The 27243-nt window shown below is 46.5% G+C and overlaps 3 protein-coding genes across 6 annotated transcripts in view; 2 read left to right on the top strand and 1 right to left on the bottom strand.

Moving 5' to 3' along the window:
- Positions 1-13333, top strand: part of sbb (scribbler) — an 85484-nt gene extending 72151 nt beyond the window's left edge. The window contains exons 1-11 of one of the 4 annotated variants that reach the window (XM_070214068.1): positions 2615-2655; positions 2725-2770; positions 2917-3208; positions 3633-6168; positions 6562-6679; positions 6743-7925; positions 7992-8994; positions 9079-9292; positions 9356-9621; positions 10069-11336; positions 11402-13333. In XM_070214068.1, the coding sequence (XP_070070169.1) occupies positions 2750-2770; positions 2917-3208; positions 3633-6168; positions 6562-6679; positions 6743-7925; positions 7992-8994; positions 9079-9292; positions 9356-9621; positions 10069-11336; positions 11402-11475 (6975 nt within the window). In that variant the 5' untranslated portion in view covers positions 2615-2655; positions 2725-2749 and the 3' untranslated portion in view covers positions 11476-13333. Of the gene's footprint in view, positions 1-1223; positions 1546-2611; positions 2771-2916; positions 3209-3632; positions 6173-6561; positions 6680-6742; positions 7926-7991; positions 8995-9078; positions 9293-9355; positions 9622-10068; positions 11337-11401 lie in introns of those variants that run through there. The other 3 variants (XM_044396031.2, XM_044396032.2, XM_070214069.1) reach the window with 3 other exon arrangements.
- Positions 13299-14105, bottom strand: pen-2 (presenilin enhancer). The gene is made up of 3 exons (XM_017159311.3): positions 13829-14105; positions 13666-13770; positions 13299-13596 (listed from the first exon to the last, which is right to left on the bottom strand). The coding sequence occupies exons 1-3, from the start codon at positions 13887-13889 to the stop codon at positions 13457-13459; spliced, it is 306 nt and encodes a 101-aa protein (XP_017014800.1). The 5' UTR covers positions 13890-14105; the 3' UTR covers positions 13299-13456.
- A 385-nt stretch (positions 14106-14490) lies between these two features.
- On the top strand, positions 14491-16015 carry Ote (Otefin). Its single transcript, XM_017159268.3, has one exon. The coding sequence runs from the start codon at positions 14587-14589 to the stop codon at positions 15808-15810; it is 1224 nt and encodes a 407-aa protein (XP_017014757.2). The 5' UTR covers positions 14491-14586; the 3' UTR covers positions 15811-16015.
- The last annotated feature ends 11228 nt before the right edge of the window (positions 16016-27243 follow it).

Here is a 27243-nt window from a genome sequence, read left to right as displayed (position 1 = left end):
TTCAGCATTCAGTATTCAGTATGAAAATGCGAACATAACTCGGGTGACACAAGCAACAACAAAAAATCCATCGTCGGCCCACACAGAAAAAGCGTGTTTTGCTGTCTGTGCCACTTAATTATCATAAAATGTTAAGCACATGCAAATTTAATTGTTGGTGTTGCTTTAAAGTCGTACGAAGCTGAAAGAAAAAATGAATGAATCAACAGAGATTCATGCAAACCAATCAATCAAATTAATTGACAAAGGAGGGCACAAAAACTGTCGACTAAAGGGGAAAAATAGTATCATAATATTTGTGATTTACCTTTTAAAGCTATTTATATGGTCTATGATATGGGAATATTTTTAACAAACCAATCAACTAAAAATAGAAAATATGAGAACTAGTAAAAATTAGTTATAATTTAGGCATTAAAGTTAGAAACATTATCTAGATCTCTCGAAAATGATATCATTGGTTTCTACCTACTTATAATGTTCTCGGTTATAGCGACCATTAGCTCACTTAGCTCTCAAAACCATAAACCTAAGCCTAATAACCGACAACTGTGCTTGACATTTGTTCTGGCATTATTGTTCATTTGCATTCAAATAAAAAAAGTGCTAAGTAGTGAGCTGAGCTGACAACAATGACGTCAACGATTTCGGGGTGGCAAAGACGTGTAGAAACTCTCATAGAAAACTCCCAGAGACTTGGCCCGCTGACGTTATCTAATCGCAAATCGGAACGTCAACAGCTACTGTGTGTGCTCGCGCACATGTTTAAATCATATACTCCATATTCGGTGGCACTTGAGATCGGTGGGAGTATGGAAGTGGTATTACTCGTATACCAGTTGCGTCGTTATCAGTATCAGTAAATTGTGCAAAAGTGCCTTAATTACCAGGTCGTTAAGGGGCCCGCCATCGCTCCCTCCCCTCACCATCTATATAGGTATATACTTATATATTATGATCCCAGTCCAGTGCATGTAAATCACAGTCGCCCATGCTTTATAGTTAACCTCAAACACGTTGATTGGCGATCGCCGCCGATAAGGGGCAATTGAATTGAGCACTTGAAAGAGCGACAAGGCGAAAGGCTCTAATCTCGCCAGAGCACTCGATCAAGTGGGGCAGTACTTTTCATTTTAGCTTTAACCGTATATCTGCCAGATTGCATATTGTACCTAATCGGACGAATCGAATATTTATTGCTATTTCTTTCTTTTCTTTTGCAGTTTTGAAAATGAACCATTTGGCCCGAGGGCCGAGGCCCTGTGTCTCCCTGCATTGTTGCCTGGATAACAAGTCGACAATTCGTCACACGAGGCAGCGCCCCATTTCATCATCGTCACCAGCCACCAGCAGAGTCATCCGCATCCGCACCAGCAATCGCAGCACCTGTCCAAGCCATCTAAGCAACTCCTCCGCCGGCTGCACGTTCCTAGGCACTACTGGTAGTACTTTGGGCCGCCCGCGCAGTGCGGCCGCCCGATCGTTTGCGTCTGCATGGAGTCAATGAGACGTAACGAGGCGAACACTAGCCACCACCCGAATAAGGTAAGCAAATGTGTCACCTAGAGCTCAAAAGAGCTCCAAAAACTATCCACACTACCTTCTATCTATCTATCTATCTATCCAGTGTTGCCAGCTTATCTAATTAATGTAACTACTTAAAAAAAACTGTGATCACTTTCTAACCAAGTATAATAAGTAATTAATGAATTTCTTTATCTTGCTAAGACTTAGATTAGGAGGAAATTAACAGTGTTTTCGATAGATTTTTTTGGATTTCTTATTCATACAATATTATCATTAATATTGAAATTTAACTCGGTTATTATATTTCAAATATTCAATTTAATTGGTTAGATTTTTTCTGAAATTAAACTTTATTAAAATTCAAACACTAGGAAGGTACATAACTTTAATAGAAATCTTAATAACACTTTTACGGCATATACATAAGTACATAGAAAATAAATACTTAGACGTCATTCCAAATTTAAAGATTCTTTATTTTCGACTACACAATAATATAACGAGAGATTATATTTTTATTAGCACCAGTAAAAGTCTTGTTTGGCTACTTAATCGTGGGGAGTGTTTATAGCTTATATAGGAGGTTTAAAAGTTGGCAACACTGTTTATCCACGTAACCCCCTCCACTTCCATTCTGTACATTTAGTGGGCGATAAGAGCGTAATTATTTTATTGTCATCATTTTGGGGCACTCGAGTGGCGTTTTTTTTCCGGCTGCTTTCTCAAGTGGCCACTACACTTTTGCAGTGTGCGATAAGCGGAGTAGACGATAAGAAACTGACCAGCAAACCAACTACACTCTTTACTCATTTCGTTATTGGTTTATTGGGACAGTAGCGAAGTGATTTGATTTATTAGTTAAAGGGGCAGAGAAACATGATCGAGATCAAGGCACAATTAAAATTGTCAGTTACTACAGGCCATTCGCGTTTTCCAACACTAAAAGCGTTTTGTTGTTGCCTCCGTCTCTCCGCCGCCTCTCTTCCGCTCTTCTCTCTCTGCCTCTCCTCTCCCATGCCGTTTTCGGTGGTTGCTCTTCGGCTCTTTTTTTTTTTGTGTTGGTTTTCCGTTTTCAGTCGTTCAAAAAGGACGCCGCGGAGAGGCTCGCGCAAAATATTCGAGAGAAACGTCGCTTATTTATTTATTGTTTTCGTTTTTTGTTTTTCTGTTATTTAAAACATTAACAATACCACATAGGCACAAAACTAATTATGGTTATGGAATGGAAAAGAAGCTGGCGAAGGTAAGGCGAAAGCGGTTTAAATTTCTATCTCGGCTTTTGGAGTTTTCCTCTTGCCCTCCTCCTCGCACTCGCACACGCTCACGCACTCACACCCATACGGCTGATACTTATTTTGTTGGATTTGTTCTTTCTTTCTGCATTCGCAGGTGGCCCTGAATAGCAGCAACGTAGCAACGGAAAGCAATATTAAGAGTAATAAATTGTTAGCTAATTTAAGTGCGGCAGGAGCAGCAGCTACAGCTACAACGGCAACAGCAGGAACAGCAGCAGCAACAACAACATCGACGGCGACAACGGCGAATCAAGCGCTGAATTTCAATAACAAAACGAAGGCAACAACAACAACCACTGCGGCAGCAGCAGCATCGGCGAATAATCAGAAGAGCAACCACAACAACAACAACAACTCCAGTGCGATCAAGAAGCACACAAACTCGAGTAAGTAACTGCAAATCTCTCGCTGGCTCTCATTTTTTTGTTGCTATATCACCAGTGGTGTAGGCAGGATTACACATTTTAAAGGGGGGTGGGATAAATGTACGCATTAAATTACACAGCTGCAGCGGAACAATCCTTTTGCATAATTATATTAAGGCATTCATTTTGAAACTTAATTTAATAAAAATTGCGTTTCCAAAAAATACTTTACAAGTAATTTCGATGTTTTTAAGAGAAATTTCAAAATGAATTAAATTAAGAAAATATGCATATTTTAAAATGAAATAATATCACTTATTCACTTTAGTAGATTCACAATTTTATCAAAAAAGCATTACCCCCTTTTCATTACGCCACTGACCCCCTGACACTGACGCGGCAATTCTCACCTAATCGCAACTCTCTCCTCCTTCTCCCTCCGCAGAACTACCTGGCAAGAGCCCCGCCTGCAACTCCTCCTCCTCGTCGCTCTCCTCGTCGAGCAGCTCCAACTCGAGCGAGTCGAAGGACACGAACTTCGAGTACGAGGACGAGTGGAACATTGGCGGCATACCAGAGCTGCTGGACGACTTGGACGCGGACATCGAGAAGTCGGCGCATTCTTCGGGTGGTGGCAACCAGGCTACCGCGCTAAATGCCAAGCAGGCAACCAGCTCCTCCACATCCTCCTCATCATCCTCCAAGAGCGGAGCGTCTTCATCCTCAGCAGCGGCAGCATCCTCGCACAAATCGCACAAGACCACGTTGCACAGCAATTTGTCGGCCACATCGCCAACCACAATTAAGTTCACACGCCAGCCGGTGGCCAGTGGCGGAGCTAACTCCTCCTCCTCCTCGTCGGCAGCTGCAGCGCCCAGTGGCGGCAGTGCGAACGCGGTGGCCAAGGGTTCATCCTCTTCCTCGTCCTCCACATCCTCCTCTTCGTCGGGGAAGCATCACCATCATCACCACCATCACTCCAGCTCGAGCAGCAGCAGCGGGAGCAGCTCCAAGGGCTACAAGTCTGCTTTGGTGGCTCAACTGAACAGTCCGAGTCCACTGAACAGTAGCTCCAAGTCCCTGAGTGGCTCGGGGAGTGGAAGCGGGAACACAAACGGAGCAGCGGGAGCTGGAGCCGGCAGCACATTGTCATCCTCGACATTTGCGGGCTTCTCCAAGGGCGGCAGCTTAGTGTCCTCGGGAGCGACAGGAGCGGCAGCAGCAGCAGCTACAGTGGCTGGCAGTGGACAAGCGGGCTCCAAATTCTCCGCTGGCGGCATGTCCTCGCAAACGGGCAGCGGCAGCGGCGGCAACAACACTAGCAACAGCAACAACAACAACGGCAGCAGCAGCGGAAGCGGAGGCAGCGGCTCAGGCAGCAGCAGCGCAGGGAACAGCGGAAGCGGCAGCGGGAGCAACAACAGCAACACAAACGCCGGTGGGCCGCCGAGTTCGCAAGGCGGCAACAGCGGAAGCGGTAGCGGTAACAGCTCCAGCTCCTCCAGTGGTAAATCGAGCGCAAAGATGTCCATAGACCACCAGGCGACGCTAGACAAAGGACTCAAAATGAAGATCAAGCGCACCAAGCCGGGCACCAAGAGCTCGGAGGCCAAGCACGAGATTGTGAAGGCCACCGCCGACCAGCAGCAGAACGGAGCCCTTGGCGCCGCCGGATCCAATAGCTCGGCCAACGAGGATGGGAGTTCCGGCTCCGGTTCCAGTTCCACCAACGCCTCCTCCCTGGGGGGCAACAATTCGTCGAGTAGTGGTGCCAGTAGCGGCAGCTCCTCCAGCAGCGGCGGCGGCGGCAGTTCGTCGGGCAGCAGCAAGAAGCATCTGAACAATGCGAGTGCCGGCAGTGGCTCCTCCTCGTCCGGCGGAGGAGGAGGCGGTAGCCAGAACAATGCCGGTGGCCACGCCAGCGGAGGGGGATCCTCCGGCGGCAGTCAGTCCACGCCGCAGGGCACCAAACGCGGCAGTTCGGGCCATCGGCGCGAGAAGACCAAGGACAAGAACGCACATTCCAATCGCATGTCCGTGGACAAGTCAGCGGCGGCAGCCTCGGCGGCCGGAGAGAAGGATACACCGGAGAAGGGAGCCGGCGGATCGACTTGCTCGTGCAACGGAGAGGTGGGAGCACCTTGCTCTAATCACGCATGCATTCGGCGCGCCGCACACATGTCAAACTCGGCCGGTAGTTCAAACTCTAGTGGCGGTCCTGGCCAACCCGGTGGTTCATCTTCCATTTCGGCAGTGCCACCGGGTGTATTTACACCTTCGGCGGGTTCACCCTCGGCCGGCTCACCATCAACGGCGGTGCCAGCGGCAGCCTCTCTACTGGCGGCCACCGGAGCAGCATCCTCGTCCGCCTCCCAACTGGCCAGCAGTGGTGCCGGCGGATCTGGAGGAGGCGGCGGTGCCAATGCACCTGGTCCGCCAGGAAAGGAATCCGCCGGCAGCATTAAGATCTCCTCGCACATTGCCGCCCAGCTGGCAGCGGCTGCCGCTTCCAATAGCTACAGCGGCGGGAGTGGAGCCAACTCGAATCAGGGCTCGAACAGCACTCCCGGCGGCTCGGAGGGCAAAGCAGGAGCGGCAGCCCAGGCCAAGCTGATGGCACCCGGCATGATCTCAGCCACTATGCACCACACGATCTCGGTGCCGGCGGGCAGCGCAGGAACCGGAGACGAGGACACCAAATCGCCGCCCGCCAAGAGGGCCAAGCACGAGGCCGGGGCCAGCGGAACAGGCGGCGGCGGCGGCAACAAGGAGATGGTGGACATCTGCATCGGCACCTCGGTGGGCACCATCACCGAACCGGACTGCCTGGGCCCATGCGAACCCGGCACCTCCGTGACCCTCGAGGGAATCGTGTGGCACGAGACCGAGGGCGGCGTTCTCGTGGTCAACGTGACGTGGCGGGGCAAGACCTACGTGGGCACCCTGCTCGACTGCACCCGACACGATTGGGCTCCTCCAAGGTGAGTGGGTGGGTGTGGCTGGGAATTGAGTTGGGTCTTACGGTGGTGATATGCTTTTCAAACTGTTTCCAAAATTATTACTGTAGAGATTAGATAAATTAATAAAGAATGCCTTTCAATATTATGTTGCAAGTTGATTTTTTTATTTTCATTTATCTTTTCTACCCCTTTTTGGGCATCAGTTTGAAACGTGTTAACTCCTCGAGCATTTCTGACTGTTAATCTAAACAATGTTTTATTTACGGGTTAAATGCTTAATGTGCTAATCAAGATAACCAAGATCCCAGATATGTGGTTTTGTTTTGATTATAGAAATATGATATCTGTGGGGACTGCAAACAGTGCCAGCTTTCAAAAAGCTGATTACTCATTTATTTCTGTCCTGTCTTTCAGATTCTGTGATTCACCAACTGAAGAATTAGATTCTCGAACTCCAAAGGGACGCGGCAAGCGCGGACGTAGTGCAGGTCTCACGCCCGACCTGAGCAACTTCACCGAGACCAGAAGTTCGGTAAGTAAATTAATGAATATTTCATTGAAATTTTTATATTTATATCTTTACTCCATTTTACAGATTTACTTCTCACACGCCCAGGTGCACTCAAAGCTGCGCAATGGTGCCACCAAGGGACGCGGGGCGACGCGCAGTGCTTCGGGCAACGCGGCAGCGAACAGCAACAGCAGCTCGTCGGGCAACGGAGGCGGGGCCACGCCCAGTACATCACCGACAGCGTTCTTGCCGCCGCGTCCCGAGAAGCGCAAGTCCAAGGACGAGGCGCCCTCGCCGCTCAACGGCGATGCAGCGGACGGAGGAGCGTCTGGCGGCGGTATCGGTGGAGCTGGTGGAGTTAACATGGTCAACGCCAGCGGCATTCCCATCTCGGCCAGCGGCGGTGGCCTGGCCACGCAGCCGCAGAGCCTGCTCAATCCGGTCACTGGCCTCAATGTGCAGATCAGCACCAAGAAATGTAAGACTGCCTCGCCCTGCGCGATCTCCCCGGTTCTGCTCGAGTGTCCCGAGCAGGACTGCAGCAAGAAGTACAAGCACGCCAATGGGCTGCGCTATCACCAGTCGCATGCCCACGGAGCGGGCGGTGGTGCCAGCTCCATGGATGAGGACTCGATGCAAGGAGGAGCCGAGGAGCCGGCCACGCCGCCCTCGCCAGGAGTAGCAAGTGGTGGAGCGGGAGTAGCGGGAGCATCTGTGACGGCAGCCCCAGCAACAGCGCCTTCAGCGGGTCAGGGAACAGTGGCAGTACCGCCGAACACGCCCACCGCCAATTCCAGCAACCCCGTCACCAATGGCAGTGCTGCACCCACGACACCAGCCACTGGATCGGTATCTCTTACCGCCCCCAGCGTCCCTATGGTGGAGACACAATCGACAGCGCCAATCTCTGCACCTCCACCAGCCACGCCACCAGCTACAGTTCCCATTTGTGCCGTGGCAACACCTGGGGCAGAGCAATCTGCAGCATCAGTACTGCCGCTGGGCAATCTTCCACTGACAGCAGGTCCAAATGCCGCGACACAGCAGCAACAGACTCCCACACAACAGCAGCAGCAGCAGTTGCTCACCCCAGGAGGCAGCGCGGCAAGCAACCAGCAGCAGCAGCAGCAACAACCGGTGGCCGGAGGCAGCATCACCGCTGGAATCTCTGGACAAGCGCTGTCACAGCACCAGCAACAGCTAATGGGTGGACTGCCGGCAATGCTGTCAGATCAACAGCAGCAGGCCTTGATGCAGCAGGGAGCACGTAAGTTCTCGACCCCAGGAATCATTTTATAGGCCCTGCTTAACTTTTATTGTATCCCCTTTCCAGTTAAAGCGGGAGTTCTGCGCTTTGGCCCTCCAGATGGAAATCCCCTGCAGCCGGGACAACCCTCGGTTAATCCACAAACGCAACAGTCGCCTCCCAGGGCGCCGAGTCATGTCCAGCAGGATCAGCAACAGACGCCATCGGCCTATGCCCAGCAGGCCGGTTTGAAGACTTCGCCTGGATTCGGCTCCGTAAACGTTGTGAGTGCCGCTGGCAGCAAGCAGAAGAAGAACCGCAAGTCGCCCGGACCAAGTGACTTTGAGGGTCGTGTTTCGCGCGAGGATGTACAGAGTCCGGCCTACAGTGATATCTCCGATGACTCCACGCCCGTGGCCGAGCAGGAGCTGCTGGACAAGTCAGTGGGCCAGGTGGTGGCGGCCAAGCATATAGATTTAATGGGCAAGAAGCCAACGGAGGTGGGTGTTGGTGTACCACCAGCCCCGGCTCCCAACATGTATGTGCCGGGAATGTACCAGTTCTACCCGTCGCAGCAGCAGGCGCCACCTCCACCGCAACAGCAGCAACAACAGCCGCAATACATGGTGCAGACGGAGCCGGGCAAACCACCAGGATTGCCACCTGCTTTGACACAAGCTCAACAACAGCAGCAGATGCAGCCGGGTGCTCCTCCGCCTACCTCACAGCCCCCCAATCATTTGCTGGGCCCACCTGGCCAGCAGCAGCAGTCGGTGGCCGCCCACCTGGCGGACTACAGTGGCAAGAACAAGGATCCACCGTTGGATCTGATGACCAAACCGCAGCCACAGCCGGGTCAGCAGCCACCGCAGCAGCAGCAGGGCCAGCAGTCAGAGAACAATGGCAAGGAGATCGTTGGACCGCCCACCTCGCAGCCGGGATCCCAGCCGCCGCCGGTGAACCTCAGTGCAGTGGCTGGACCGCCGCCAGGAGCTCTGCCACCTGGTCTAGGTGGACTCTCGGCGCTGGGGGCAGCCGGTCTAGGGGGTCCTGGACCGGGTAAAGGCATGCCACACTTCTATCCCTTCAAGTAAGTTTTTACCGTGATAATAAATATTATTTAAAAGGAAATCACGAGAACATTACTAACCAATTTTATGATTTTTCCTTGTAGCTTTATTCCGCCTGCGTATCCGTACAATGTCGATCCCAACTTTGGGTCCGTTTCAATTGTGGCTTCCGAGGAGGCCGCCAAACTAGGTGGTCATCCGGGTCTGCCGCCCAGCTCACAAGCACAACAGTTGTCGGGGATCAGTATCAAGGAAGAGCGCCTTAAGGAGAGTCCCAGTCCGCACGACCAGCCGAAGCATTTGCCACCGCAGCAGCAGGTGAGTTTATATAATTCATATTTTGCATCTTTTCCGAAAACTAATGCAAAATATTCCCCCCAGATGATTGCCAACAAGCTGATCAAGCAGGAGCCCCTGACCAAGCAGGAGATCAAGCAGGAACCCAACTCAAATCCGGGTCAGCAACATCCGCCACCGCAACAGCAGCCGGCGCCGCAACCCCAACAGCTGCCACCGCCGCAGCCACAGCAGCCGCATGCCCTGCATCCCAAGGATCTGCAGGCACTGGGCGCCTATCCCACCATTTACCAGCGCCACTCGATGAGCCTGGCGGCAGTGCAGCAGGCGCGCGACGAGGACCTGAGACGGTAATTGATTGTTTTATAATATATATACATTTTTTTTGGAGATTAAGAACAAGAGGATTTATTTGTGTGGATCATACATAACTTAACTAAAGAAACCTAATGATAAATTCTATATTAATTTTTCGAAGACCGCGAATTCTTAGGAACAAGAGGATATATATTATATTATATATACATAATATATACATATTAATTATATTATACATAACTTAACTAAAGAAACCTAATGATAAATTCTATATCGATTTTTTAAAAACCGCAAACTCTTTAGAACAAGAATTCGCATGGGCGGAAGAAGTGAAAAAAATGTCAATATATAGTATCCTTTAATTTTAAATATTATACACAAATAACCATCTTGAGCTTAAAATTCATATATTTCATATTCAGAAGTCATATTCCAAGTTTTAGAAGATGTGACTAACATATATATCCTTCCAAATCCAGGTACTACATGTTCACGGGGCGACAGAATCAGGCAGCCGCCGCTGCTGCCGCGGCAGCTCAGAACGCCGCCAGTGGAGGCCTTCAGCCTCATCCCGGCATGATGCACAAGGATGAGCCAGGCATGGGATCCGCGCAACAACAGCAGCAGCAGCAACAACAACAGCAGATGCAAATGGCACAGCAGCAACAGCAGGCGATTCAGCAGCACCACCAGCACCTTCAACAGCAACACCAACAACAGCAGGCGCAGCAACAACATCAACAGCAGCAGCAACAACAGCAGCAGCAACAACAACAACAGCAGCAACAACAGCAGCAGCAAAAACTAAAGCAGTCGCAGGCGGCAAATGCGGCGGCCAATAACAAGGCCACCAACCTGACAAAGGATTCGCCCAAGCAAAAGGGCGGCGGCGACGATGATCAGCCGCTGAAGGTGAAGCAGGAGGGCCAGAAGCCGACCATGGAGACGCAGGGTCCGCCACCGCCACCCACGTCGCAGTACTTCCTCCACCCCTCGTACATTTCCCCCACGCCCTTCGGCTTCGATCCCAATCATCCGATGTACCGCAACGTGTTGATGTCGGCAGCCGGACCGTACAATACGGCACCCTATCACCTGCCCATCCCGCGCTACCACGCGCCCGAAGATCTCTCGCGGAACACCGGCACCAAGGCCCTGGATGCACTGCATCACGCGGCCAGCCAGTACTACACCACCCACAAGATCCACGAGCTCAGCGAACGGGCCCTCAAGTCGCCCACCAGCGGCAGCGGCCCCGTCAAGGTGAGCGTCAGCAGTCCCAGCATCGGGCCGCCCCAGCAGGGCAGCGGTCCCACGAGCAGCGGCCCCGGATCCGGACCCGTTTCCGGCGTCCTCGGCCCCGGCAGCGGTCCCAACCAGCAGCCCGGCTCGGCACCTGGGTCTGCGGGCGGTGTGCCGCTGAACCTACAGCCACCACCCGGAGGAATGGGCCCGGCGCCCGGCAGCAAGCCGGATCTCTCCGGCCCCAAAGGACACGGCGGTGTGACGCCCGGTTCGTCCTTGGACGGGCACAAGCAGTCGATGCCCGGCGGTCCGCCGCCAAACGGGCCGCCGGGCAATGGAGCCGTGGGCGGAGTGGGAGGCGGCGCTGCGGGCAATGGCGCGGCGGGAGGAGGCGGTGCAGGTGCCGCCGACTCGCGCAGTCCGCCGCCACAGCGCCATGTGCACACCCACCACCACACGCACGTCGGCCTCGGCTATCCCATGTACCCGGCGCCCTATGGAGGTGAGTTTTGTAAATGGCGTTTGATACAAAGAGTTAAATACTAATCTAAATCTTCTTCTCTTTAGCGGCTGTTTTGGCTAGCCAGCAAGCGGCTGCTGTAGCTGTGATAAACCCGTTTCCGCCGGGTCCGTCGAAATGAGATCCACTGAACGGCAGCAACGAGAAGAAGGCGTATAACGTGAAGAACAACTAATGCGGAGCGGCGGAATGCGATGCAGCAATGGGAGACGGATAAGGCTTTGTTCCCCGTTTGGATTCCAACCTCTTCCAATCGTCGAAATCTGTCGCTGTCTAGGCTGCCTCAAAGAGTAGGCTCGTCCCTTCGATGCTGATGCATCGGCGGTCGGGGAACCGAGAGGAACACAGAATCAGAATCGACTATTTATATGCATAAGTATTTTTTGATGTTTCGTTCAACGTGGTTAACTATAACTAGCCTAAGGTATCACTACTATTACCACATACAACCTATACATATATAAATATATATAGCATAACTACATATAGCGACTTTTTCCTAAGTGTATTTGCATCTGCATATAGATATCTATATTTATATTTATATCATACGAGAGAGGCGTAAACCGAACATGAACAAACAAACAGATAACATCAAACATACAACAAAATGAAAACGAAACAAACCCGATACTGTAGCGTGTTGATTTCTTTGTAAAAATAAATATTTAACGAAAGAGAAACGAAATTAAGAAATGAAAATGTATGGATATTGTTTAACTAAAAGATTCTAAATGATTAAATTATGCAAGTAGGACGTACAAGTTTAGCATTTAGCGTGTGTATTAATTATCCTTATCTGTGTTGCGGATGGAGCTGCGCGGGATTTGCATCTAAAAGACAAATTGGGCGCGCCGCCCATTCAATTCTTATAAATATATATATATATATTATGTGTATCTAAATCTATATCTATGTGTGTACTACTCGTATCCGTAGTTTCTATGTTATAAGTTCTCCGTGAATGACTACGATGAATTTTTCGGCCAGCAGCCGCACACTAATTTAAATTGTTTCTAAGCATCAATTTGTACTTTAAATATTTATACGCATATGCATATATGATATGATAACGAGGGCGAGATATATGTGTAATTAAACGATTATCTATGTGAATGTGGGTGTGTAGTAGTTCACTAGCCGCTTCATAGACTCTACACGCGTGATTTATGGCACTTAATGTTCTTTAGCCTAAGCTCTCCCAAGAAACGAACACGAATCCTTACCCCCAAAACTCCCACATCCTAGCCCCTAAAACACACACATTAATTATTCTTTAGAATTTATAAATAAAACAAGTATTGAATGTAAATATACCTTAAAGCGAGTCTTTTGTATTGTAAATTAGTTCCACTGATTGATTTGGTGGCCTTGCTCGGTGCAGTGGCCACCAAGTTCGTGTTATAAACATTAATGCATCATATTGTAATGTACTAAATGTGCTCGCAGCATTTGCTGCAAAACACGTTAACAAATCGAAACGAAAGCGAATTACCGCATAATAGCAATTTGAATTATGTCTTCATGTGTAGATGAGCGAGTGATTTCCTTACACCCATTTAGAGTCGCTAGGTTTTTTGACATTCTCAATGCAATTTGTAATCAAATCATAGAAAGCATTCGATTCACGGATACAAACACACAACACATAACAATTAAATGGGGTTTAACAAATTACCATAATGGCTTATGTAATGGTACAAGCAGAGTTTTATACAAAATATGTATTTTAGAGAAGGATAAAAAGCGCATTGAATTGAATTCGAAACAATGAAATTGTATCTAAGCAAAGAATGTAATCCACAAAACGGCTAACTAAAGCTAAATCAAGCATACAAATATGGACGAATATGAACAAAACACATAACTAGCGGCTAAGAAATTTCAACAAAATATAGTACACATATTTAAAGTATACAGAAAATTATAAAAAACAAAAACAGCTTTAGATGTGAATAAAAAATATGTAATTAAATCAAGCAGTTGTTTTGGATTGAATGGGTTTAATTGGAATATATGTGGGGAATTAATAATAAACGGTTTGATGATTGGAAATAAGTCTTTTTTTAATATCATAAGTTGGTTATTTCTAGGTTTTTTCGTTATGCACTCCCTAGCGGGATGATAAAGCTCATATAGTCGGCAGTGGCGCCCCAAGATGTGCGATTTGTTTGGAATATCACTATCCAGGAAGTGAGTACTATAAGCCAGAATAAAGTTCCCACCGCAGAGAATATAACAACTGAGGGAGGTTAGAAAATACACACAATTAGAGGTTTTTTTTTTGAGGTATAACCATGGGTAATCTTACATCTCTTAATCTGATTCTGTTCGGGATACGGAGGCTTATAGAAGGCCTCCTGGAAAAACCAGCACACGTTAATTGCCCACACAAAAGGCAGGAAGGCAAAACCAGCTAAAATTGGAAAAAATAATATTATATGATTTATAAAAGATTAGATATTGGATATTACCAAAGAAATATTTGCGACAAAGATCCAATTTTCGTGGATTAGGTGCCTTTGAGATGTCCATGATTAATCTTTTCCAGAGTGCGTGGGCGTTCCTTTGTCTTCTAAGTTCTAATCTCCCCTCCTTTGGAATGTTTGTTGTTCGTTGACTTAAGTTATTAATGCAAAGCCTGCATTGGTATTTAAATGATAATTAATACTAGTTTATGTTTTATGCTTGTTTTTGTGTTTTGTTGATTTTGTTCATTGCAGAAACCGATAGACTCACTTTCGCCTGTTATCGAAATGGGGATGAGCTAAAATGTGACTCTCAAGTCACTATTTAATTAGCAGATAAATAAAAAAAAATTTAATTAAAATGAAGAAGATAAAAAGTAATTAAAAATTCAATTCAAGAAAGTAATTAGCAAGACTTTTATAATTGCTGTTTGAAACTGTGATTATAGAAGAAGTAAGACCTTTTATGATAATTGTTTTAATTTCAAGGTAAGCTCGGTTTGATAAACCCAACTTGAGCTTAACAAAAAAAATACGAAATAATTAAAAAGTTTATAATTACAAGTTTTATTAATTAGTTAATTCTTTACTGTTTCTGGTAATAAACCGTTAAAGCGTGACTTTTCAGTGTTGAACAACCACCGAAACAGTGCTATCGATAGTTGATACCGCGCCCATCACCATTTTAGCACACACCGCGTAAAAGCGACGCCGATTTCAATTTCAACGATTTACGAAAAAGTGTGCGAAAAAAACGAGGAACAATGGCCGACGTGGACGATTTTGACTCGCTGTCCAATGCAGAGCTGCGCGCCAAGATGCTGGCCCAGGGGCTGCCCAACATCCCGGTGACGGACAGCAGCCGCAAGGTGCTGGTGAAGCGTTTGCGCGCCTCCATTGGCGGCCAGGCGGCGCCGGCAGCCGGCAGTCCCAAGAAGAGCAGCAGGCGCGAGACGCTGGCTCCAGTGGCCTCCTCTGCCCCGGCGGCTGCCTCCACGCCGGTGGACAAGCTGGACGGGAATAAGGTGGCACCGGCCACCAAGGCCCGCCGCACCATCGCCGCCACGGAGGCCAAGGAAGCCGAGCGCCGACGCCCCGAGGAGCCGGTGGTCGCCAGGAAGCCCGTGGCTGCAGCCCCTGCACCCATTGTGACCCGTCGCTCCTCCACCACCTCCAGTGGAAACGACCGCAAGCCCGTGGAGCCGGTGAAGAAGCCACCAACCATTGCCGAGGAACCTACATACTCCAAACGCACTGATCATCAGGAAAACCACCTAAAGGTCAACTCCCTGATTGTCCTCGAGTCCGACGAGGAGGAGGACGAGCAGCTGGCCCAGGCTGCTGATCTGGTGGAGCAGCAGCACGCGGCCAGGGAGAAGGCGGCTTCGAGGAACAAGCTCACCAGCAGCGGCACTACTACTTACGAGTACAAAAGCCAGGTGGTGGATCCTCCACGCCGGCAGGTCTATGAATCCTCAGCAGCGCCATCTGTGCCCTCTGCCCGCAGCAAAATCACCAGTTCGGCCAGGTCATACGACTATCAAAGCCCGAATCTAGCACCCGGTCGCTATAGCAGCTATGTGCGTACCGCTGCCCAGGGCTACGTGACTGCCGAAGCTCCGCCGGTGGCCTCGTACTCGTCCGGCTATCAGCGCACCTATGCCAACGAGCTGAGCGACGACAACGAGGCGGAGGATGCCCAGTTTGAGAGCACCTTTGCCCAGAATCTGGCCCGTTTGCGGGCCGAGAGGATCGGCGATCGCAGCAGCCCGTACAGCAGACGCACCTTGGCCAGCGGCACGGCGGCCAGCGGATCTCTGGGCTATGAGCCGCGGGCCAGGCGCTCCCTGCGTCCCGACGAGAACAGCGTGTCCGTGGCCTTCGGTCGCTGGTGGAACAGCCTGGAGCAGAAGTACCACATTAAGTCGAAGCTGTTCGTGCTGTTTGTCGTCCTAATGTTAATTGTCGTGTATTGCATTTTCTTCTGACCCGTAAACACTGTTCTTATTTCGAATCTCTAAACTCTAAACTAGTTTGTATGCCATGTTGGATTTGTTTTGTAAACAGGGCCGCCGCTGCGGTCTTTGTATGAATCTTGTTTCGATGTAACTCGAGGCCTGAGATTGACTAGCATTTAAGCTGCGTGTTATCCGTGTTCCAATAAAGCCCCATTGCAGGGAATCAATCGCCTCAGTTGACCAGTTGTTCAAGTGCTTTTCTCCAAATGGCATCTTGCGGCAGGTGTTTGCCCAGATCGGATCAAGAAACAGCGGCCACGACGATCGGCTAATGATGGAAAAGTATCTGGAATGCGTGTACAACACTTGTCGGCATGACTGTGACCAAATGGAGGCGCAATGACAACAAGGTTCCCCTTTCCCTGCTCTCCGCCAGCAGAAATCCTTGCCTTGCAATCAGAATTAATAAGAATTTTACAAGTGCAAGCGTTATTTTTAAATCCCAGCCCCGAGTTGGGCTGTTTAATTTTATTAACTGGAAATCGCACTTGCGCGTATTTCTTCATTTAGTTAAGGAAATTTCGCGCCATATTTAGCGGCAACAAGCGCGACCGGATCCGGGTCTGCCTTGCATGCCAGCAATAAGTTATGAAAATTGCAACAGCAGCAACAGTTGCTCAGGGGAAATGCCTGTTGCTGCGATGGGATGTTGCTGCCACGGCCGCCTGTCGCCGCCGATGATGAATTCCACAAATGCATGGAACAGCCAGGCGGCAGATTCCTTGAAAAACAAAGCCATGGCCCATACAATATATCGTGTGGCTAATAAATACGCCGCGCATTGCTAGTTGCTCTTAATGAAATTAACTTCCAGGAATTACCTACATGGCAGCAGCGATGCAGACGACAACAGTCAAGACATTGACGACGACTCCGGAGAGCAACAGGGCAACAAAGCAGCAGGGCAACAAAGCAGCAAGGCAACATGCAACAATGGCTGCTTAGGCAAATGCAACCAGCCATCGGCCATGGAAATTAAATGGAAGCCTGCAAAAAGTTTCACGCACTCGCCACCTTAATAGAGTCGTAGGTCCCAGCTGCAACACATCCAGAGCCCCGCAGCAACACCCGCGACCAACAGCTTCCCATCTTCAGTTGCTGCTCAAGTGTGACATTCATGGAAAAGGCCAAGTGGAATATGATTTTACGGCCAAAGCCGAAACTTTTGTCTGCATCACGTTCTCGCGGCTGGAGGAAAAACAGGGAGGGGGGCTAAAAGGAGAGCGCTGGGCCAATGACTTCCTCGTTGTGAGCCAATTAAAGACACTGGTCGTTGTGGTCGCCGCTGAAATCATTTGTAATGCAACGTTTGGAATAATTCACGCGCAAATTGCTCGCGACTCGCGAAAAATATTGCAACATTCCACTGCAAATTTTACGATTATGCGTTTGCACCACAACAGAAACTGCTGCTGCTGCTGGTTGCGAGTTGCAAGTTGCTGGTTGCTAGTTGCTAGTTGCCGGCTGCTATTGCTATTGCTGCACAAGCAACACATTCGCTCGTAGGCGCACACATCACCTCACATCAAATCAAATCAAATGTAAGCGGAGCCCGGCATTCGATGTCAGTGGCCAGTGCTCCAGATAGATAAATCAGTCGGCTAATTGTTCCAACCCGAACCCGACGACCGGTCTCCAAACTCAGCGCCTGGGAGCGTGAACTCTGTTTGGAAAAGGATATATACACACACACAGGTCTCTTAACTTTTCCCATCGGAAACCGAAATTCTAGAATTTCTAATCGAATTATGTTTTCCTCCACATAATTAATCGTAAGGGATGACATTTTTATGCAAAGAGCCCAAAGATCAAAGTTGAACATCGGAACATCGCATCTGCGGAGTTTGGACATTTTAATTCCGTAAATAATGACAGTTTGTCTCTAAACAGACAGTCAGTGTCTGCCCACTCTATAAGGCCTAAAAGAAATCATTTATTTATTTATTTTTTTTGAACACGAAACATGGGATATTACTGGGGATATTGGAATTATGGATATTCTATACATAATTTGTAAAATATTAAAACTTAATTCTTATTTTAAGCATATATTTTAGAATATTTTGGCATGAACAAATAAAAAACATTTATTTCTTTAAGAAATACAATGTAGGTATACAATATATAGAATTATAAATAATTGTAAAAACAATAAAACTGAAATTAAATAATTTGTTATTAGTTTTAGTTACGATCCGTAATTTTTGGTTCAGAATAATTCAATAAAACATTACCATTAAAATATTTAAAAACTATAAATCGATTATAGGGTATCAAGTACTTTTAAATTTTCTGACTCTATACCTGATCATCTCTTTCGCGCCGGCAGTGTCTTTTGGGCTGACTACTCGTTGTCAAGTTGTGGACCACAGCGACCAATCAGTGTCAGCTGGAAGTGTCTTTTTAGTGGCCCAAAGTGATGAGCTAATCAACCTGACCCGACCAGTCCCACAGTTACGGATAGATCGGAGTGGAGTGGTGTGCCTATGTTAATAACATTATTTATGTATCTTGTATTTCGGTTTATTTTCGTGTGTTTTGTGTATTGTTTTGTTTGACTTCGATTTTAACAGGAATTGGAATTAGAAATGAAGCGAAACAAAGCGGGCAACGAGTTGGGTTTCCCTCCACTTTGTTTGTGTTTTAGGTGTCAATCGCATTAGACGGAAATCAGTTTTGTTCTTTATTGTACAAATTTATCGCATTTGGACTTGGTTTCTATTTTCTAAGCCAAAGACTGTCCCTCTGCTGGTTGGTTTTTATGATAAATTAAACATTTTAAATTGGCCACGAGATAATTTGTGTTACATATGGGCGATATATTCGGTGTGCTGGCGGAGGAGTGTTTTTATGTGTGTGGTCCTCGGCCTCAAATAAATTATAAAACCATTTAAATTAAACTGAATAGCTGACCGAACGTTCGTTGCCCGAGTCTTTTGTTTGGGGCTGTGTATTTTTTTTACCTCTTCGATCTTCGAGTGGCAGGAACTACTGCCCCAGCTGCAGAACTCAGAACTGGTTGACCATAACAATAAAATCAGCAACACTCGCGACATTCCCCTCGGCCAAATATGGAATTTATAATTAATTTTTATGTCCATGGGATGCAATTAGGACGGTGGCTGGACGACAACAGCAGGAGGATCGGGAAAGGAGTGGCTTTCAAGAGGGGAGGACCCATGGCCAGATGCAAATGAAATCAAGTCATGCCTATAATCGGATTTGTTGCTACTCGTATATTAACTTGTCACAGTTCCCATGTGTTGAACATAAACACAATTTGTGCTTAATCCACCCAAGAACCCGGGACTTTCCTGGTGCCTCTGTGGGGCTCTCTGTCGCTATCAATTATGACATTCTGTTGCTGTTTTGTCAGTTGATGCCACTGCTGGCTCACATTTCGCTGACCACAAACTGATGATTGAGGCTGCAGCCCCCTTTATCCACCCTTTCGACTGCTATCAATCATCTTTGCTCTCAAACCTTCTGCGGTTGTGCGGTCCATGTGCGATTGCCCACTGAGCACCATTTAGCCCAGCTATCCCCCACTAGTTTTTCCTATATCTAGATGTTGCGACAGGCACCCACAATTCGGGGCCAGCTGCGTTTTAAGCCGGGCTTTTCGGGTGGGGCTGTGGGGCTGTGGGGCACGATCCCGATTCGGCGCAAATTAGGCGCGAAAATATGCAGCAAAGTGAGACAAACAAGCCGAGAGCCGCTAAAAGCCTTGCCAGGCTGCAAAACTAAAAGCAAAAAAAAAGAAAAATAAATAAAATTGCCGCTGGTCAGTTAATGGTGTTAAAATTTGGTACAGCGATTGCATCTATGGCTATACAAATTGCCACAGCGACAGCACTCGAGCAACATGGCAGTAGCAGCAGCAGCAGCAGCAACAGCAACATGAGCAACAGGAACAGCAACAGCAACTGAGGCTAAAACTGCAGAGTCGTTTTGTCAACACGGAGCATGCTTAGCCGCGTTTTCCCAGGGGACACTTAACGCGGCTGCTTAACGTCTAAATCTGTCGTCAAGGCGCGCTCAAAAGGCTAAAATGTGTTTGCCGAAGACGCGAGATGCCAGCGCTCTGAGTCTGGGGGCACCATCAACGGCTCCCAGCTCCAAGCTCCGAGATTCAGCTCCATCTCCATCGCCTTTGCCATCGCCAGCAAGTGGCCAGCGACGAGGCAGCAATTTGTATGCAACTTTATGTTTGCCCACTCGCACCCTGGCTCGAACCTATACTATACCTATACTATAGCTATACCTAACCTAACCCACGGAGGAGAGTCCGAGTCCTCGCCCCGCGCACCTGACGACCTGCTCCTGCTGCCCTCGCCGGCGATCAGCGCCCCAAGGGTATTCACACTGAGAGAAATTAAAAGGATTGAATATGCTTTTTAATACATCTACTTTTTATTAATAAGATATTTTACTAAATGTAAAAATTACTGTTTAAAATTTGTACTAAAAATGTTTTTTTTTTGAGAAAAAATTGTAGTTAAAGTTAAAAAACAAGTTTTTATTATTCTTGTTGTTGTAATTATTTTAAAATAGGTGTCCTAGCTAAAAGTCTGTCTGTATTGTCCAGCTAATAACATAAGCAAACGATCTACAATGTTGATTCCACATAATTTTAAGGTAAATTTAGAAAAAAACGTAATTATAGCCATTTTTGCCTTTTTTAAATCTTAAGAAAAAGTACACGTTTTCTGAAAGAAAAGGATAAACTAACTTATTGCCATATTGTTAAATTGCTTTTAAAAAAGTTCGGTAACCTACAAAAAAAATTGTAAAGGGGTCTACAGCTTAACAAAATGTAATTAATTTATGTATTATTGCCAAGCATCATTAGGTCTTTAATAAAGACTCTTTATGAAAGGTCGAAAGAAAGTGATTATAAAGTCTGATCCCTCCCTGTACCTTAAGTTTGTAATTGTAAAAGAAGTAAATCAATAAAATAGTTACATAATTAAAATCTGGTTTATTTCTTATTTGTATAAGAAAACTTAAAATTGTCACACTTAATTATGGGATTTCGTATGGAATTTTGCTTTCCGCAGTTTATTTTTCCAGGTGCACTGTTTGGCGAAGGCTATTCTGTCTTTGGTCTGTGCGCTCGCCCAGCGATCTCCTCCTGCCTTTGTTTGGCTCTTGTTGTTGGCTGTCCCCTGCCAGCAGTGCGTTGAACGAGTTAAAGTCGGAGCAGCGGCTAAATTTATGAACCGCGGCCAAATGGAGGGGGGGAAATGGGTAGGGGAACTGCAGTACCCCCGATACACCGATGTGGACAACAACGATGCGTTCGCATGTAAACATTCTGCGATGGCCGGCGCGGAAGGGGCAGGAATTTATATGCAACATAATCAGCATAAATGCCGCATGCGCCATCAAAATGTTGCGACCAATGGCATGACCATCACCTCCTGGGTGGGTGTCCAACTGGCTGTCCTCGTTGCCCTGTGCCTGGCTAATTTAGGCAATTTGCAAATTGAGAAATTGCAAATAATTTACAATTTAGCCAAAGTGAGTGCCAAGTGCTCCGCCAAACAATGGAAGCCATGGGCTCCAGGGAAATTCGAGGCGACCGCAATGCGAAAGTAGCGAAGGGCCGACAAGAAAGCTCAGTGAGTTGGTTTTACGCTCCAGCGGTTTTCCTTTGGCGGCACGGCAAACTTTCATTAATTTCCCACCCACCCATTTGGTAATGCCACCCACTTCACATGTCAAACAGAAAACAACCGCCTGTAATTCGAGCAGCTGAAACTTCAGATGACAAAACGCACTTCAAATGATCAACCATCGCATTGCGGCTTCGGGGAGAAAGGCAGCTCGAAACTCGAAATGTGACGACCCAAATGAGACAGCGACGAGTTAATTAAGTTTTCGCAGTGAAAACGAAGGGAAACCCGAGAGAGTGAAGGGGCCTTTCGGGCCGAAAGCTGACAGGGCTGAGCTGCAATTGTGCCAACTCGTGTGACAGTTGCCCAAAACAAATTGTTGGCCATTTAATGGACCTGTACGCAAAGAACGGATCCCCAAACCCGAACCCGAATCCAACTCCGAACCCAAACGAAACGAATCGAAACCCAAACGAAACGGGATGAAGACAATGCAAGGCCTCGCATGCGACTGCCCCAGCATCTCCATCTTCTGGCTTGACAAATTCCTCGAAGTTGTTACCATATAAATTTCAGCATTTTTGGCTTTGCTCTGCTTTTATTTTCCAGCCCCTTGACGGCTGAATATTCGCAAGTAGGCGAATCAGCGGGACGGCGAGCGGCGAGGATGACTCAGCCTGCCAGTCTTTTTATTGATCGTTGGGCAGGGACAGCAGAAGCCGAGACAGGAGCGGTTTTAGCTTGTTTCGGATTGTTAGCTTAAGAATTTAAAAATAATTTTCAGTTAAATGTCGAAATAAATATTAAAATAACCAATAAGAATAACACTAGCACTTTTTGTTCCTTACACTAAAATATATCTTGAATACACAGTGTAATTTTTAAATCGATCTGACTAATACTTTCAAAGTTATGAGCTTTGCAAGTTCGTGTTTTAAGTCATTCGATTACACCGCAAAATGTACTTTTAAAAATGTTCCAGCAAACGCTTTGCTGATACAAAAATTACCGGTTGTTATTTAAGTGACACCTTATAATATTCAAAGTCTCTTTATTAAATAAAGATTACAGGCAAATTTAAGTCCAGGATAATCTTTGCTTATCGTCGAAATACTTAGATGTATTTGTCCTAATAGATCTAGCGAGTGCCAAGTTAAAAAAGAATAAAATTCTTACAGTAATTCTGGCAACTTCCAGTTAACCTTAGCCCAGAGTTTTAGTAATCTGAATAAATTGTATTTATCGTCGATAAAAAATTTACTTAGATGACCAAAACTCAACTAATGTTCAATGGCAGTTGACAGAAAATTTACTGCGTGAATTGATTCCTTAGCTAAATTGGCAGTCGTTAGACCTATTAAGACAAATACATATACGTATTCCTCCTGTACCGCATACGGATCGTCGTCAATGATTCTGCGATCATGAGTTTTCAGATCGCCGTTCATATTTAGAATTCGTATGAGACTAGCAATCCGCCAGTTCCGCGGGATTTAGCCCTTCACGTGCACCATCTAAAGGACATCTAAGGCTAAATCAGCGTTTCTGGCAGCGAATTCCTCTGATTGTCTCTCCATCGGGCAATGCTGTACGTAATCCTTGGTATTATCCTCCGTAATTAAACGTTAAATCGTTTTCTGAACTGGTCTGCTCAAATCGCCGGACGTCGTGGGTTTCGAATCTATTTGAAATATTTATATATATATAAAATAATAAGACTGAAAAAAATGTTTGATTTACAAAATGTAGCAATTTGTATTACAAAAATTGTTAATACCGTAAATACGAATAAAATATATATATTAGAGCTAAAACACGTGCGTTCTGTACAACGGCTTTTGGAGGAATGAATTCTGTAAGTTCAGAGCCAAGGCAAAAGAGCAAAAGTTCACAGCCTTCCTTTCTCAAAAATGTTTGAACATTTTAGACGAGGGGCAAGCTAAATCTTTTCTTGATTTTATTATCTATTTTTCAAAAGTAAGATTAATTAAAAATTAATAAAAATCAATAAATACATTTTTTTTTAAATTGTTTACTGTAAGAAATTGTAAATGATTGTCTAATTTGCCAATATTATAATAAGTAGGGAAGTAAGTATTATAAGACTAGGGACTAGGGAAATGAATGAACAAATAAATTCACTTTGTAAAATTTTCTTATTCGGCCCAAAATATTTTGGGGACCCTCGAAATCGGTTTGCACTCCCGTCCTGGCAACGGGTTGGCTGTCGTGGCCCCGTTCCGAGCCACTTTCGGCAGCTCGAGTGCAGGCAGACTCGTAATTAGGCGCATTACATGTGTTTCTGACATTTTTGGTGGCTGGTGGATGGCAGATCCCCGGCTCGGTGGCTCCACTCTCTTATGCAAATGAGTGCGCCCTTCGCCCGCCTTTTGTTATGAAGACAAATGGAAGTCACGCCCCGGTCTAAGCGCAAAGTAAACACTTGCCAAATGACCATAATTACGAGTTGAACTTAATTTATAACGAATGCATAACTTCGGCCGCGAATCGGTGTTGCTGGCCGAGCTTAGAATAAATTATGAATAATCCACGATAATAACCGACAATTAATTTTTAACGCTGATTTGTGCGAGTTTTATGCTCCGGCAATGAAAAGAGCGGAAGAGCAGAAAGGCCAAGACAAGCCCAAAACCAGAATATCAATTTAGCGGAGCGATGGGACCAGTTGCAGTCCGACTTCTTAATGTATTCCCCATCTGGGGGAATTGCAGCGCCAACACATCGTATGTCATGGCAGGATGAAGGGAGAGGAGCGGGAAGGAGGACGAGGAGGTGGCCGCCAGGAGGCGAAGCGACGAAATGAGGGACAACGACAAATCGACAAATATGCAAAAGAGGGGCGCTTCACAAAGGGGGGCCTTATCGCATTTATTTATGCATATGCAGTGATTTGGCCCCAAAATCACAGTCCGAAAAAAAAGATCAGCGCATAAAACAAAAGACTCAGAGCACAAACTCGTTTCGCTGGCCGTCGCGGATTGCAGGATGTAGGGCCCCGAAAAGTGGCACAAAACAGGAGGGACAGGGGATCGGGATCGGCATCGGGAAATGGGGAATCGGGTGGACGATGACCATGGCGATGCATCACCAATGCCGAGGCACGCTTATCAGTAACCTACACTTAAAGTTAATGCATGCCCGCCAGGACCAACCAGCGAAGATGCCGATGCAGTGGTTGCCCCGGCTGCTCTTGAAAAAATTTTAAGACCTAAACTCCAAAAAAAAGTGAAAAAAGAAAATATGTTTTTAAGCCTTCTAAAGCTTTAAGTGGCAACATTTGATTTACAAAAATTAAGAAAGAATGTTTTGCTAAAGTAAATTTTCAAAACATGTATTATATATTTTAAGAAGTATTTTAGTATTTTAAGAAGTATTCTAACAAAGTTAGTTTGTTTAGAAAGTTGTATTAGAAATATAAACTTTGATTTGGTTTGCAAAATATTTGTATTTCTTTTTCGACTTTTTTAAATGTATTCAACAAATGCTTTTCTCCTTTTAAATCAAATTTTTTCCAGTGTACTTTCTGTTGTTATCAGCGCTGGGCCTGGGCTTTTAGCAAACGCCGACGCAGGCCGCTGGGCCAGATCAGGCAGCCGATGTCAAGAGGCAGGCAGAAATAAAATCGAAAATGAATGCGACTGGGCAGATAAGCCGGCGAATGACACAGCGACAAGTTGACAATCGCAGGGGGCCGAGAGGGGTGGGTGCGAAAAATGTGTCCTCATTCGGGTCAAAAGAGACCAAAACGAAGGATGAAATTGAGGCGGACGCGGAGGTAAAACTAAAGCCACCAGGCATTCGACTTCTGACCAAACTCGAATGCAAATCGATGCGGCAATAAAACTATTAAGCCATTAGTAAGCCAAACACGAGTACAATGCCAGAAAACAAACACGTGCAGCAGCAACAGTCACCGTAGCAGCAGCAGCGGCAGCAACAGCAAGAGCCGGAGTTGCAACAGCAACAAGCAATTAATGCAAATGCGGAGAGCAGCCGGCAGCCAAATCGAGAAGGAGGCAGGCCAGGCACATCGAGATCAAGACGCCAGACGTATACGAATGCCGGGAGAATGTCGGTCTCCTACAGCAGCAACACTGCAACATCCATTGCAGCAGCAACAGCTACGGCAGCAGCAGCAACATTGTCTGCACCCAAGCAGCCTGACAATACATGGCGAGGTGCAAACTAATTGAAATCATTACACTAGTAAAAATGTTAATTCAATTAAAATGCGCGCAACAGCAACAGCCAGAGCAGCAGCAGCTGCAACAGCAACATCTCTCGCTGTTAGTGACCCACAAGCAGTTGCTGCTGCTTCTGCTGCTGCAGCATCTCCCCACTAAAAGAGATATCATCGCAACATACTGCCTGGCCAGAGCTGCTCCTCCCACTCTCCATCCACCGCCCCCTTCGGGAACATCAGCAACATGTTGTTAGGTCAGCAACGGCAGCAGCAGCAGCAGCAACACGAACAACTCTAGGCCATTGGCAGTGTGGCATGCAAATGGGAGCTGAGCAGCGTGGTTCAATCGGTTTGTGAGCAGGGAGCCGGAACCAGTCTATCCCTGAATTCTTATATTTTTTTGGAAGAACTGTAGTATAGTTTGCACTGAAAAAAATAGTTTTGATTACCGAATAATAGGAACTGTTATATAATTATTAAGGAAATTTGGTGTATAGTAGTTGTTGTAACTTAAGAGAAAGCTGTAGCCCCTAAAAAGAAGCAAAATATTTTTTTAATATTAAACATATAAGATTCAATAGAACATTATTAAATTTTTATAAATAAGCAAATTAATATTTTTTTAACTTATAAAATCTTAAAAAATAGAGGCTACAGCTTTCTCTTAAGTTACAATAACTTTTACAACACAAAAACCCATAAATTTTTTATTTCCTGGGGATGTAGATTTTAATTACGTATCAAAACAAAACTATAAGTTGTAATTTAGAGTACCATTACTCGAATAAAATGTAGTCGAACTGACGTTTAATTACTTTTTTATGGGTAAAAGTAATTATTATTAAACTATGTGTGATTACTATTGCTTATTTTGACAGACGGTAATTTGGGTAATAAATTAAATTGCTTAAGGAAGTAGTGTGCACGAAGGAAACGCTATTTAGCCCGCGACTTTAATGCCTGATTTAAGATGGCGATTTTCCCCAGAGAACGCTTAGATCCCCATTACATATGCAAATTTTGGCCAGGAGTTCTCTGGCGCTTCCAACTCACAGCTCCGATTTGTGGATGCCTCCTTTCGCTGCACTCTGCAGTTCCGTGGAAGGTCGAGGGCTTCGCGGAGAGATGCCGAGATGCACAGTACACAGAGCGAGTCGCATTTCCGGTTGGACAAGTAGCTCCATAACAAATGGCCCGGCTGAAAAATGTTTGCCAAGTTGTTTATACTGCCAATAAAAGGCAATAAGTTAATTTCACACACACACTCTGGGCCACAAAGTGGAGTGGAGCTTTCTAACCGTTTTATGGTGGAAGTTTGTTGTATTGGCCATAAATGAAATCGAGTCCATAAGCAGTAGCAGCCCCATCGCATCGCATCGGATCGGATAGGATAGACCAACGAAGCAGCAACCGAGGTGTGAAAATGCTAGCCCCTATTTGGAGCAGCTTAACACATTCGATATTATAACTATTATTAATGCATTTGCATTTTTATGGCTCGATCGATCGATGCTCTCGATCTCGATGCGCGGCGCCCAACGGAAGCTTGGCAAGATAAGGCAGGAAACTGAAGCTGAGTGA

The sequence above is a fragment of the Drosophila takahashii genome, chromosome 2R, assembly GCF_030179915.1.
Source record: "Drosophila takahashii strain IR98-3 E-12201 chromosome 2R, DtakHiC1v2, whole genome shotgun sequence".
Lineage (NCBI taxonomy): Eukaryota > Metazoa > Arthropoda > Insecta > Diptera > Drosophilidae > Drosophila > Drosophila takahashii.
This window is presented reverse-complemented; position numbering and strand designations above follow the sequence as displayed.

What these genes read in the sequence shown, in the direction of transcription:
- Ote (XM_017159268.3), top strand. Translation starts at nt 14,587, where the DNA reads ATGGCCGACGTGGACGATTTTGACTCGCTGTCCAATGCAGAGCTGCGC.
- pen-2 (XM_017159311.3), bottom strand. Translation starts at nt 13,889, where the DNA reads ATGGACATCTCAAAGGCACCTAATCCACGAAAATTGGATCTTTGTCGC. An exon ending in TTGTCGCAAATATTTCTTTG is followed by an intron (nt 13,771 to 13,828) that starts GTAATATCCAAT and finishes TTCCAATTTTAG; the next exon opens with CTGGTTTTGCCTTCCTGCCT. An exon ending in ACAGAATCAGATTAAGAGAT is followed by an intron (nt 13,597 to 13,665) that starts GTAAGATTACCC and finishes AACCTCCCTCAG; the next exon opens with TTGTTATATTCTCTGCGGTG.